We start from the raw sequence: 15119 nt of genomic DNA on the forward strand, positions 1-15119 counted from the left end.
GAAGCGATGAGCTTCTTCCAGGTCTCTCATGTGGGTGGCATGGGCCCAAGCACTTTGGTCATCTGCTACTTTCCAAGGCACATTAGCAGGGAGCTAGATCAGAAGTGGAGCAGCCAGGACACAAACTGGCACCCACATAGGATGCTGGTGCCGCAGGTGGTGGCTTTACCTACTACACCACAAAGACAGCTCGGTAGTTTCTCTACCTCTAAAGCAAGGGGAGGAAGAGAGATAAAATTAACATCTACGTCACTAGGTACTGTGAGCATTAAATAAGATAATCCACATAAGTGCACTGAAATACCTGACATATTCTAAGTGCTCCAAACACTGAATTCTTCACGATTCAGGGGTTAAGGGAACTGCAAAACTATTTGATTCTCAATGATGGTGTTTTTAAAAACTATTTACTTATTTATTAGAGAGGCAGAGCCACAGAGAGGGAGAGGCAGAGAGGTCTTCCATCCGCTGGTTCACTCCCCAAACTGTCAAGAGCTAGGTCCATCCGAAGCCAGAAGCCAGAAGCCAGGAGCCTCTCTGGGTCTCCCACACGGGTGCAGGGGCCCAAGGAATCAGGCCATCTTCTACTGCTTTCCCAGGCCATACCACAGAGTTGAACTGGAAGTGAAACAGCTGGGACATGAACCAGCACCCATGAGATGCCCATGCTGTAGGCGGAGGCTTAACCTACCACGAGACAGTACCAGCCCCAAAATGATGTTCTTTTAAAACGAAATTTAAGTAAGTGGGAAAGTATTTTTAAAAGGTAAGAAGTTGCTATATTTACCAATGAAATAAAGACAGAAACTATAAATATTTTTTGTACTTGAGGTACTCACACGCCAGGCATTTGTTCAATTGAGAGGCTGTATGCCACTCACCTAAAAGAACATAAAGGTTGGTTTTACCCTAGAAAAGCTGTTTCCTGAGGAGACAAAAAATCTGCAAGCTATTTGTATTTTACAAATTTTGAAGTATCTGCATTGGAAATGCAGGACAGATTTCAAGAAAGCATCAACTTTTAGCAAAATTTATGCAGTAACTATACAGTACTTAATACTCCTTAATGATTCAAGTATTAAAGACTCTGTCGTGTCCTCAGATCACTGTTGAAGAGAATCACCAATGAATGCAGGCATGTAAGTATAAAAAGAACCAGGCTCTCAACAAGGAAACTAAACATTTTAAAACAAATTTGTACTGTACACAATAAAACTAAGTAAATTAATAAATTAGAGGGGGCTGGAGGCCTAATTTTACATTACAAAATAATTCCAAGGGAAAAAAACATGTAGGGAGATACTATCACGACTGTTGCAGACAAGACCCAACAATGAAGGCAAACATCAGCAGGCTTATCTGAGGAGAAAAGATCTGAAGAGTCTCAACAGTAGCTCCTCCCCAAGATGTTTATTAAGTACAAAGGGAACGACAGTAACTTCACAGGAGAAATACTGGGCAGATAATCCCTTCAGCAAGGGATCAGGGCTAGCATGGTGAAATGTAGACTTCCTGAAACAACACATATACACTGATCTAAAACTCTTGATAGGATGTCAAATAAATCCAAACTGAGCAATAGCCTACAAAATACCCACCAGTACTCAAGACTCCCAGTCATGAAAGACAGGAGAAAATTGTCAGAGATGGGAGTAAATGCAAGATGAGCCCTAGACAGAGTCCTAGAACAGAAAAAGAACATTACTGAAAAGTTGGTAAAATTAAAGATCTAAAATTTAGTTAACAGGATTGTGCCTTGTAAATCTTCTAGTTTTGACAACTGTTTTATGATTCTGTTATAACATTAGGGGATGGTGGTAAGGGGGCATAAGGTTTGAAACACCTTAGCGTTCTGCATAATTTTTCTGTAGGACTGAAATTAGTTCAAAGTAAAAATGTCATAAAAAAAAGAGTCTCCTGGTCTGCTGTCCTGAAATGGCATAAAACAGAACACTTAAGATTCATTTCTTCAGGGGACGATGCTGTAGCATAGTGGGCTGGGCCTCTGCCTACAACACCAGCACCCCATATGGGTGCCAGTTCGGGTGCCAGATGCTCTATTTCCCATCCAGCTCCCTGCTGATGGCTTGGGAAAGCAATGGAAGATGGCCCAGGTGCTTGGACCCCTGTACCCATGCAGGAGACCTGGAGGAAGTTCCTGCCTCCTGGCTTTGGATCAGCTTGGCTCTGGCTGTTGCAGCCATTTGGGGAGTGAACCAGTAGATGGAGGGCCATTCTCTCTCTCCCTCTCTCTATAATTGCTTCTCAAATAAATAAATGTTTAAAGATTCATTTTTGTCCCAATGAACTTGAATATTTTTTGAAAAACTATAATTTCAGATTATAATTTAAAACGATAATTTTAAGACTGAAACTATGAAATGGGACAACACTATTCCAGTTGGTCTTAAGTAGAACATATAAAAATATGTTATTAAACACTCTTTCTTTGCTTCTACTACCATCTTGTTCTAGAAGGAAAGATCAGTTTGAAGGAAGTAACATAGGTTACATAAACAGCAGGATCAAAGTGAAGTTCACGAACATGAAAAATTATTTAATAACAGCACTCTTGAAATCACACATGGGTAAAAGACACAAGAGTCCTACAAGAAAGTCTGTCTCTGGGTAAAACGTCTAGCATAGAAAGGCTCACCTGAACAGCAGCTGAAGCTCCTCTCTGTGTGATTTTACTTTTGGTGTGGTTTGGGTTGGTTGAGGCAGTGTAGGATGAAGTGAAAGAAAAACAGTTTTTAACTACATACACAGTAGATCAAAATTTACGAAAGATCTAATCCATACTTTTAGGTAATCTTTCAGAATCAGTGCTCTGTTCTGATTTTTCCATTAACTAGTGGGGACTCAAGTTTACCCCTTTATCATTAAAATACATATTCATAAAACTTTTACAGTTGTGCTGTTCTAGTTACAAATAGCTTCTACTTTTCTAGGACATAATTTCACTTTGTTTAAGCAAGAATTCATTAAAGAAGCTATAAATAACCTTTAAATATTTAGCCATGAATAGAGGGTGGACTGGCACTGATGGCTTATTTTAGGACTAACGCAGAATGCTTTTTAAAAAGGCTACATTTCAGCATGCATCAAGCTAATGATTAACACTTGCAGTGTAATTTTCAATGTTAGCATAAATTTCTCTTTATTTTAAGGGGTTTTGCTAAAAGCAAATATGTTATTTCAGTTATTTACTATCAGGAAATAGCCTTAAAGAATGTAACTTGTTGGGAAAGCTAAAACATGAATTTTTATTTTAAATATTTTTTAAAGCATCTGGACAACCTTTCCTTCTCAAAAGATAATCCCAATGAACAACGCACTCTCTAGTAAAGAACTGCCTATGGAAGGGCAAGAATCCAAGGACCTCTTATGTGGAACACACAGCATATATATTAATCGACACATTTCTATGCAAAGATCTAAATCACAAAGTTCACAAGATTTAGAGACCGGGTTTCATAAAACTTTTACTTGAAAAACATTTTTAACAAAATAACATTCTTCCAATCAAAGAAACTTTCCCATAGGGTACATGTGGCTTTCTGCCTTAAAGATTACAGTATGACATTCAAAGGGAAGAAGATTTTAAAACAGCCACCTAGCTCAAAACTTACAAGAGAAATAGATTTCTTTAAAGTGCCTTTAAAATATGAAAGCAAGTAATATAAGTTGTTGAATCTATGTGAAATTTTAAAACTTTCTTTAAAAATGGTCCATATGGTATGCACAACATTGCAGCTGGTACAAAACTGCCTGTATTTAGTTGGAAACACAAAAACAATGCATGTGAACAATATTCTTTGAAAAATAATTCAAAATGCTGCCACTACATCATAAGGCAATCTTAGACAAGAGTGTTGACAGTATTCAGAGAATTAGCAAAAACAAGCTGAATATTAGAGGATTCAAACATTTACTTTGATATTTTTAATACCACTGATAAGGATCAGAGAACTTGCTGCCAACTTAATTCAGAATGCCTTATTTCAAATATTTGACATATTTTGCTATATATACTCTAAAATGCACAAGGGTTTAGGATGTAGACTCCCATTATCCTAGGCAAGGTCTAGTTTTTCTGTTGCAATCTGGCAGCTTTGAACCTTGAAACCCTCTTCACAGTTTCTTCTGGTACATGTGACAGAACTTCTTTTCGTTCTGGAATGGTGGGCAGGACAGGATGAGCAATGGCTTGGTGTGGTGTTAAGGAGGATGAAAAAAATTCTTTCTCTATTACAGTTCCAGAAAAAGCCTAGAAGACAAAATTCACATTATGGAAACAAAAAGTGAATAAGACACCCACAAAATCTTTATCCACCATTCACCAATCAGATATTTCTCTTCATTAAAAAGCAAAGTCACAATATTTTTAGATAGATAACAGCATAACATCAAAATACTAATTTTCCAGAAACCATTAAAATATTTCTTAATTGGGGCTGGTGCCATGGCTCACTTGGTTAATCCTCCCCACTGCGGCACCGGCATCCCATATGGGCACCGGGTTCTAGTCTTGGTTGCTCCTCTTCCAGTCCAGCTCTCTGCTGTGGCCCGGCAAGGAGTGGAGGATGGCCCAAGTCCTTGGGTGCCTGCTCCCACGTGGGAGACCAGGAAAAAGCACCTGGCTCCTGGCTTTGGATCGGCACAGCGCTGGCCGTGGCGGCCATTTTGGGGGTGAACTAACAGAAGGAAGACTTTTCTCTCTGTCTCTATCTCTCTCTCTAACTCTAACTGTCAAATAATTAAAAAAATTTCTTAATTACAAAAGTAATTTTCATAGTATATAAGCAAGACAACAAAATGCAAAATATGTATTTTATCTGTGGAAAAACCAAATGTGGATAATGAGAAGGTCTTCGTTCATACATTCATGTCTAGCTCATGTTGTTAACAATAATGCATCGTAATAAAAAGCGTGGGTGTAAAGCTCGTGCATCTATATAAAAGATGATGAATGAGCTACCCTGTGGTGGCCACGCTGCCAGTGGCTTAGTCTCACCAGTACTGACATTTCTTTGGTGTGAGAGATTTATGCAATTATTTTAATATTTTATTGTGCATCTTGTCTCAGTTTTATTTAAGACACTGGTGGAAACTGAAAATCAAACTGAATAACCATGGATTTTAATAGAATTAATTCAATGACAGAAATCAGAAGCTCCACCAAAAAAAATTTTTAATTTCAAGTGGTCAATTATACAAGAATGTCCAAAATAAATTAAATAATGGAATAAAATAATGTAATCAATCACTGGAAATATCTTTTATATATTCTTATACAAAGATATTTTTAGAAAACAAAGGAGTTTCAATTTTTTTTAAGATTTTTTGTATTTGGAACCTCTTATATCTAAGAACAGAAGTACCAACTAAAATCTGATATGTAAACTTTCATGTTTATTTTTGCTCCCTTTATATTTTAGGTGTTCTGAATTATTTAAGACAATGTACCACTTGAATGGTTTAAAAAACCACCCTCCTCTACCTCTCACCCACACTGAAACACAAAGAATGTCATCTCCTTCCTACAGTATCTTTGGAGTGCAGCCTTCCCAAAGCTTACTCTTCTAAAACAAACAAAAAATATTTTATCATGATGAGCACAGATCCTTATATTAAGAATATTTTTGAAAGAGAAAATTTTTTGGCATTTAAAAGATACTAGAAGTCAAGATATTATTCACAGTAGTTGCCATGATCATGAACTATTTATTTTGATGTTAAAAAATTTATAGCATCTACTATGTAACAGCCAATACAAAATGCAAAGCTAATAAGGTTGAAATGAGAATAAGTTCCACACTCTACCTATACTATTTTTTAAGTCCTTACAAAAGCCCAATTTTCAATTACTCATCAGCAAAAATCTATATCTATTGCCTGTTTACTAACAGTATAAAAAACTATTAAATAAGCATGGCTAGCATTGTGACACAGGAGAGTAAGACACCACTTGTGACACCTGCATCCCATATTGGACCACCAGTTTGACTCTCCACTACACTTTCCATCCGGCTCCCTGTTAATGCACCTGGGAAAGCAGTGGATGAGGGGTTGGGCCCCTGCCACCCATTTGAGAGACATGGATGGGGTTCCTGGCTCATGGCTTTTGGCCTGGCCCAGCCCGCACTATTTGGGGAATAAACCAGTGAATAGAAGATCCCTCTCCATCACTCTGACTTTCAAATAAATAAATCTTTTCAATAAGATCAGATACTTTTCAGATCATTTTATGAGAAACAATGGGCAGACGGGAGGAAAAGACTCTAATCATATGTCTGGTCCCACATGCTAATGATCTCTTTGCCCAGTTACCATTTGTACATTTAGTACCATTAGACATTTTTATATAAGTTTATTTATATACATATATATACACATCTTCATTTGTTTGAGAGGCAGAAAGAGACACAGATAGAACTCGAATTACTGATTCACTCCCCAAATGCTCAGGATAGCTGGGCTGGGTCAAGGCTGAAGCAGGGAGGAACTCAATCCAGGTCTCCTCTGAGGGTAGCAGTAACCCAGTGACTCAGCCATCATCACCATCTCCCAGATCTGCATGAGCAGGAAACTGGAGTCAGGAGCTGGAGGCAAGTACTGAACCCAGGCACTCCAACATGAGATGCAGACATCACAACCAACAATGCAACCATGAGGCCTGCCCTCTAAATATACCTGTTTTTATATATATTTGATTGTAAACACAGCATATATATTGGCTTGATGCATGTATAAGTTCCCCAGTCTTCTTAAATACTTTTTTAAAACTGAAAACACACACAAAATAACAAGCCTGGGAATATAGGAAACAATACTGTCCTATTTCATGAACAAGAATAATTTTGGGATCTCTCAACCATCCTCATAACCACCACAAAACTGTGCAATATGCTGGGGGAAAATGTACAAATATGCACTAATTTTTCTAAGGAGAGATCTATACTTTCATTATCAGAAAAAAATGAATCCATAAACCCCCAAGAGTTGCATTTCATTGTCAAAGGCCAAAACACAGAAGGACGTTAGGTAAGTCTCTGCCATTTTATTTTTTAACTCAGCAAAAGCTTTTAAAAGAGAGCAGAATATACTACTTAAACTATCAGAAAATGACTATAATAAGGTGTACTGACAATTTACTTAAAGCACTAAATGGGATTATAACCAAAAAATGTCATATACATGACAATTAAGATATTTTTAAAATTCCCTTTTCACAGAAATATAATTTTAAGACAGGTAATATTTTTATCAAAAAAATTTCCAAACTATTTTAATATTATAGTATCTGTATTGTATATGCTTGTGATCATGAATTTTTTAATAAATTATTATCCCGAAAGTACAGATTAAAATTAGATTATGACTTTTCATATCAAATAGCAAAAGTTGATCAAAAATATTATATATGAGATAAACAGTTAAACGTACATACCTCAAGTGTTCCTGATAAGGGCAAAAGTTTCTTTTGATGATTTTCTTGTGGTTCTTCTTCCAAAATGCTCTCACTAGCATCACTCCAAGTGGCTTCGTCACAGCTAAGACTTCTCAAAACCCCACGCCTGTCATCAAATTCAGCAGCACTGCTTTCACTGGTATCACTACACACACTGTTCTCTCGGCTCCGAGACTTCAGGATTGACTTACGAGGGACATATTCTCCATTCACAATATCAACAAAGACTCTATAATATACAAAAAACACGTCTATTTTAGGTAGTTCATAAAACAGAGTAACATTATAAGGATTTCTTTACACCTTTATAGAAATTAATCTAAAATTATTAAAACTTTCTATCTAAAATTTTCACATTCACAGTAATGTTGCATCCTGAAGAGGTGTATTTTATCTTATTTTAAAATATTTTTGGCCTAATAAAATATAGTATATTATATGTAAGCATGTTGTAGATGATAATGTCTCAATTTGCCAAAATTCTATATAGCTTTAGACCCACTTGTAAGACATTTAGCAATTTTCACTATTTTATAAATATGGGTCTTAGAAACAGCAGATAATTTTCAAATGATAGGGGCCGGCGCTGTGGCGCAGCGGGTTAATGCCTTGGCCTGTAGTGCCGGCATCCCATATGGACATCACTTTGAAGCCCAGCTGCTCCACTTCCCATCCAGCTCTCTGCTGTGGCCTGGGAAAGCAGCAGAAGATGGCCCATGTCCTTGGGCCCCTGCACCCACGTGGGAGACCCGGAAGAAGCTCCTGGCTCCTGGCTTCGGATTGGCACAGCTCCAGCCGTTGAGGCCAATTAGGGAGTGAACCATCGGATAGAAGACCTCTCTCTCTCTCTCTCTCTCGAACACTGACTTTCAAATAAATAAATCTTAAAAAAAAAAAAAAAAATTCAAGTGATAGTTTTCTCAACAAACAGCCCAACAAAAAACTGAACCAGTATAATTAATTTCTACTCCGAAAAAGTAAACCACATACCAAGCACATCAGAGCTGTGATAGGGAAGTACCATCTTAGCCCACAAGAAGCGCAAACTTTCATTTCTGAAGTTAAGATACAAGATTGTGTGACTCAACCAACTGGGAATGCTTCAAAAGGCATGGCAAAGTGGGAAAAGAGGACAAAACCATGCCCCATTCAAACTGCTCTGGAATCCGAAGCTTTGGTGGCTCAGCTTTTCAAACACTAGGCTAAAAACTTCAGAATATCTCCCCTGTATGTTAGAACCTTTTCCTGTAAAATACTCATTTTCAAAAACACAAGGCATTTGCAGACTGCCCTATACTCTGTGAATCTCACTCACCTGTAAATGTCAGCAGGAGTCCTGATGGTGGGCAGTTCTTGGGTGGAATGACCACTGCCAGAGCTGTTCTTTCGCTTACGTTTGGCTTCTTCTTTCTTTTCACTAAATTTTAAAGTGGTATTTTTTCCAGTATTTATTCGGACCTAAAAATTTCATAGCAAAAAATTAATTGCCTTTTTGAGAAATCAAGCCCAAAACTAAAACAAACTCTTTTAAAAACAGTAAGAGGAGGCAGGCCAGCACTGTGGCACAGTGGGTTAACGCCCTGGCCTGAAGCACTGGCAACCTATATGGGTGCCAGTTTGAGGCCTGGCTGCTCCTCTTCCAATCCAGCTCTCTGCTGTGGCCTGGGATAGCAGTAGAAGATGGCCCAAGTCCTTGGGCCCATGCACCCACGTGGGAGACCTGGAAAAAGCTCCTGGCTCCTGGCTTCAGAATGGCGCATCTCTGGAGCCGTTGCGGTCATTTGGGGAGTGACCTAGCGGATGGAAGACCTCTCTCTCTGTCTCTACCTCTCTCTGTAACTCTTTCAAATAAATAAAATAAATCTTTTAAAAAAAAATAAACCATAAGAGATGTAGCTGAAATTTTCTGACACTGAAATGATGTATATTGTTAGGTAAGGTTAAAATGTCCTCACCCTATTATGTCCCTATGATATTCAATTATATCTTCTTAAATGGTCAAGTCTAGTCTTCAATGTTTTTATTATTGTATAGAAAACAAAATACATTTAAATTAGATGCTAGATTAAGTATAAACTTCACATCACTCAATTACTTTGATAAAAGTTTTTGGTTTAAATCACTTCAAAACAAAGAACACAAACAATCAAAAGAAATATTAAGACTGTAACATGCATAGTATAATTATGGTATATTTAAAGTCATATAATAATCCACACAGCAAACTCATAGAATGACAATCATTTTGTAAGGCACTCTGACCTCAGAATCAGCCCTTAAGGCATTCTGGCCTGGCTGAAAGACCCATGAGAGCATTTTTGGCTTGGAAAGCCAAGACAGTGTAGCAAAAAATGTTCTACATAAAGGACCTTCCTAAGTGAGACCCCACTGGAAATAAGTGGTCATCAAAAAAGGAGGTACTTTTGCCTTGTCTAAATTCTGACAGTTTGTAGATTCAAAAGGCTTCCACAGCCTAGGAAGCTCATGTCAAGAGCCTCAAGTGATCAATGACATCATACATAAGGGTGTTAATTGTCAAATTAACAACAAGAGTTACTGTGCACTAACTTCCCATGCAGGACCTCTGTCCACAGAGTTGTATTATAATTATGTCTAAGTGTTTACAAAACAGATGTATCATTCTTGGGTGCTTCTTTAAAGTTAATTAAGTTTCTAAAAAAAAAAAAAGTGAAATTAACTTCAAGATTCAATGACTTTGAACAACCCTTGTCACAACTGTTGAGGAACAATTTTTTTTTTCGTGCAAATTGTTGAACTCTTTACTTAGTATAGAGTTGGTCTTCTGTGTATAAAGTTAATCAAAAACGGATCTTAGTGGAGAATGGGACTAGGAATGGAAGAGGGAGGAAGAGAAGGAGTGCGAGAGTGGGCGGGAGTGCAGGTATGGTGGGAAGAATCACTATATTCCTAAAGTTGTACTTATGAAATGCATGAAGTTTGTATTCCTTAAATAAAAGGTTTCTTTGGGGGGAAAATAAATTATATATATATATATATATATGTATATATATATGTATATATATATAATATAAATATAATAAATGTTTGTATTTATATATAATATATATACTTTAAAGCATATATAATTTAAAATAAATTAAGTCATAAAAGCTTAACTACTCAGAATTTCTTAAAACTTCTTCTATTAGAAATCGGAAGAGTGAAGTTTAAAATTCAGCTCTGTTCAGAGTTAACAGGTCATTCTTCTATCCCTACCCAGCGTTAAGCCACACTTTCCATGTCAGTGACTGCAGCTCCCTGTAACATTCTTGCAAATATTATTTATTCTTCCTGTTTTATCTAAAGGAAAACAAGAAAAAAAATCAAAGCTTGGAAAATGAAAAACAAATCTTTTTTCAGTCAACTTTTTCCAAAAAATTCCAAGGATCCCTTTATTTTGATGAATCAAGTATTTTAAAGCATATTATTATTTCATTTCATATTAAAGCAAAGATAACTTAAGGAACTGAAGAATTAACAAATATGCTTTAAACATGTTTCATTAAATATTAATCACAAACATTTAAGACAGGTAGCCAGATAATCAAAGACCCTTAACTCTGATGCAGGCTGTCAATACTCTGTGCACAAAAGGAGCCCTGACTGAAATAAAGGGGTCCCTGTTCTGTTATAAACCAGCTCTACAGAAAGACGAATTTGAAAGAAGAATCTCTAGCAGCTCCTTAGTATATGGCAGTATAAGTAGCTAGTGAGGGGATGGAGGTAGGTAAACTTCCAGTAGCCTGTCTTTCCTTTAACCACAGCTGACCCACTTGGATCTATTTTAAATATTGGGATGCTACAATAAATACGAAAGAAACAAATGATTTTTATACTAAAGGAAAGTTTGTAAATCCTGTATCACAAGATCTCTAGTCATGCGACCCTAAACAGCCATAATGCTAAAGTCATGATTACTCACAGATGTTTATATTTGTCAGAAAAGAAACTAATTTTACTTCTTCCTAAATTTTTCCTTTTTGCTCATGATGTTCCTGTTCATTTTATGCCCACACAGAAAACAACAACCTGGTATAATTAAAAATTTAACTGAAGCAGTCACTACCACAGCCTAATCACACCAAAATACCACAGTATAATTAACTTCAAGATTCTTAAGAAAATTCTCTGGATGAAGGACAGGTGGAGTTACCATAATTGCCACTCAATGATGATTTCATTCCAGATCCCAACAACTCTAATTTGTGGCTTCAGAGAACAATGGACCAATACCAGCAAACTACATTTTTCTCCCTTTTTCTTTTTCTTTTTTTTTTTCCTTTCTTTTTTTTTTTTTTTTGACAGGCACAGTTAGACAGTGAGAGAGAGAGACACACACAGAGAGAAAGGTCTTCCTTTTTCCGTTGGTTCACCCCCAAAGTGGCCGCTACAGTGGGCTGGTGCAGCCGAAGCCAGGAGCCAGGTACTTCCTCCTGGTCTCCCATGAGGGTGCAGGGCCCAAGGACCTGGGCCATCCTCCACTGCACTCCCAGGCCACAGCAGAGAGCTGGACTGGAAGAGAGCAACAGGGACAGAATCCGGCGCCCCTACCAGGACTAGAACCCGGGGAGCCAGTGCCGCAGGTGGAGGATTAGTCTAGTAAGCCAGGGCTCCGGCCCTCCCCCATTTTCTTTTAAAATACATTGGTCAGAACAGGCCAAAAGAGATTTTCACATTTGATACAATCAGCAATATTAATCACTATTAATACTGTTCTTTCAAAACCATCAGAGACGTTTAATGTTCAAATTATATGCAAAATTAGTAAATTTAAAAGTATACAGACCCTCTTAGGTTCCACAGTATGAGAAAAATATATTGTTGGTATGGAGTTATCTCCAGCTCCTAAAGTATCATGGTCATTTTCATTATCACCATCATCACCATTTTCCTCTTCCTCATCATCATCTTCATTATTCTGGTAAGAAACTGAACCATTCAGTGAACAGTTCAACTGACTATTCACTTGACCATTAAACAGTTGTGCATTTGTAATATCTGTATGGCAACTGCTGGGATCAAGAGAGTCTGTTACTTGACACATCGCATTCATATCTGTCTTTGGGTCTTCTTTTTCCTCTTCAGAAGACGTTGTATCTTCTCCATCTGCAACCACAGGATCAGGCTTACTAGTTTGAAAAAGAGAAAATTAACAAGATCAGGCAAATGTATAAGAATTATACATATTCTAATTTTCAAGACATTTAATGAGCAGAAACTAAAATCTTAAATAAGATATGCTTTAAACTAGAATTTTAGGTTAAAAAAGGTGTTCTAAAGTAAATTAACAAAAAACATCAGCTTCCATGTCACTTCTGCATATTGTAGTTTTTCAAATCTAACAATATAGAAAATGAAATTTTTTTTATCTCTGCAAGAAGGCTACTGGACAGATACAATATACAATATCAATAGTATAATAATTTTGTAAGAAATTCAGATAATATATATTTCCATATAAAATTAATTCAGAGAATATGTATTTCTGTACATTTCTATAAAACTTAATTTCTATACAGAAAAAAAACATTCTTATCTATTTCTATATGCAGCATATTTTATAAGCATGTACTATTACAATTTTTAAAAATAAGTGATTTGTACATATGCACATGAAAATAGTTGCATTTATACACATGAATGCACATGTATCATGCTTCACTCTATAAACAATTTAAAGACCTTATAAAAATAACAAAACCAACAGTGCGACAGAACTGAAATAATATGCAAAAACAGGGAATCACAATCAAGAAAATCACAAGATCCAAAACTAGCTTTAAAAAATTAAATAAGTAAAATAGTATCTCTTAACAAAAAAAAAAAAACAAAACAAAAAAAAAAAACAAAAAAAACAAAAAACAAAAAACCAAGAATTCATAGGTAAAATGGCAGAAAAAAAACCTTTTGTGGTTCATGTCCTATTTTTCACAGAAACTAATTACTGCTTATGGTACATCATTTAAGCAAAATAATATAGGAACTTCTGCAGTAGCAGCCTTCATTTAGCACTCTGACAATTCTAGTGAGTACTAATGTGTATTTCAAATAACAGTTTGGTAAAGTTTCTCATACTTATAACTACCTAACCAAATTATATATTGCCTGTTCAGTAAACAGAAAAGTTTGCTAAAGGAAAGCAAGGATAAACATTTCACAATATCAAACTTAAATTCAAAAAGCAAGTTTTCTTTTTAACAAGTCATTCAAAGACTGAGCATTATCCTGAGTGTAGTAGAAAAGTATTTCAATTAAAATTTAATGTATTTTGCATCAATAATTATTAAAAGTCAACTATCTGGCATAATTACTTCCTTATATAAAATATGGCTGAAATCCCAGAATGAAAAAAATGTACATTCATTTTAAGTATATATGAACATGCATGGGAATGTGCACATGTAATTCTCAAAAAAAAAAAACACTCGAGGGAATTAATATTTATCTTGAGGTGAAAGGATTATTGATAATATATTATGCTTTTTTGTATTTCCTTCAATGAGCACATATTATTTTATTAATGAGGAAAAAGATTAATGAGGAAATATGTACAGAAACAAATTCTTTTAGAAAGATAATTTGTCATTAGGTACCTATCAAGTTCACCCAGTAATTCTTCTTGTCTCTCTAGTTCTTCAAGTCGAGCCCACAGTTCCTTATCAGCCAGCAAGTCCTTGGATTTTACATCATTTGCAAAATCCGCTTCAAAAATACCTGAAGTTTTTGGTTTGGAATGGGGCTTATGAGCAATTCGATGCTTCCCTATTCAAAAAAAAGAAGACAAGCTGTTAATAGTCAATATTAAAAAGGCACAAACTCAGACATAAGGAGACTTTGTTTAGAGCCAAGGAAGATGCTGAGAAAGAGGGGGCATGATTTTCAGTTCAAACAGAACTCCAATGGCGCACACCTTTGACAGCACTGATACTCAAATGTGCTCCAGGGACGAGCTGTTCTGTACCAAGTGCAGCCTCGCAGGGCCTCCCCAGCACTGTCCAGTCAGAATCTGTATTTCAACAGCAGCCCAAGAAAATGTGCGTGCATAACAAAAACTGTGAATAGTGGCCCTACAGTGGCAAATATATGCAAGCTGAAATAGTCATGAAGCACCCTGGCTACAAGACAAAAATTGAAGATAAGTAATCCTCATTTAGCATCCTTACTCAAGAGAATTTAGTTACTAAAGTAATGCTCAAAAAGGCTTGTCACGGGATACAGCACTGCCAGGGATGAATACCCTAGGAAGAAACAATATAATTGTATATATGAGCATGTCTACTTTTTTAAAACACTTTATTTTATTTGTAAACTTCATGAGAGGGCAAGAGTTACATCAAATCTGAGGTCAAACTTGTTTATTTTTCATTTTGAAAAGACAGACTTTTCTTAAAGCAAACTAAATCTTTGAAGAAAGTAACAGGAAGAAGTCTAAAATGCTAAGATACGACACTATCAGATGACCACAAGTTCTTCATATTTACAACACTGTTTTTTAAATTTGAAAATGTCAAAATTGTATTTCATAGTTTTATTCCCTGTATTACTGACAAAACATTATTAACAATTTTTATGTTTTAGACCCATAGCATACATCATTTTTCATTGGCAAACACAAAAATCTTAA

The 15119-nt window shown here is 36.1% G+C and overlaps 1 protein-coding gene across 8 annotated transcripts in view; it reads right to left on the bottom strand.

Moving 5' to 3' along the window:
- Window positions 1-3459: 3459 nt before the first annotated feature.
- The window catches only part of URI1 (URI1 prefoldin like chaperone), a 106579-nt gene continuing 94919 nt past the window's right edge, over window positions 3460-15119 (bottom strand). For all 8 annotated transcript variants that reach the window (XM_008274571.4, XM_008274572.4, XM_070062015.1 and 5 more), the window contains 5 exons: window positions 14089-14257; window positions 12282-12624; window positions 8790-8932; window positions 7454-7703; window positions 3460-4270 (listed from right to left, as the gene is read on the bottom strand). In XM_008274571.4, the coding sequence (XP_008272793.2) occupies window positions 4088-4270; window positions 7454-7703; window positions 8790-8932; window positions 12282-12624; window positions 14089-14257 (1088 nt within the window). In that variant the 3' untranslated portion in view covers window positions 3460-4087. The remainder of the gene's footprint in view (window positions 4271-7453; window positions 7704-8789; window positions 8933-12281; window positions 12625-14088; window positions 14258-15119) is intronic.

The sequence above is a fragment of the Oryctolagus cuniculus genome, chromosome 18 (assembly GCF_964237555.1).
Source record: "Oryctolagus cuniculus chromosome 18, mOryCun1.1, whole genome shotgun sequence".
NCBI lineage: Eukaryota > Metazoa > Chordata > Mammalia > Lagomorpha > Leporidae > Oryctolagus > Oryctolagus cuniculus.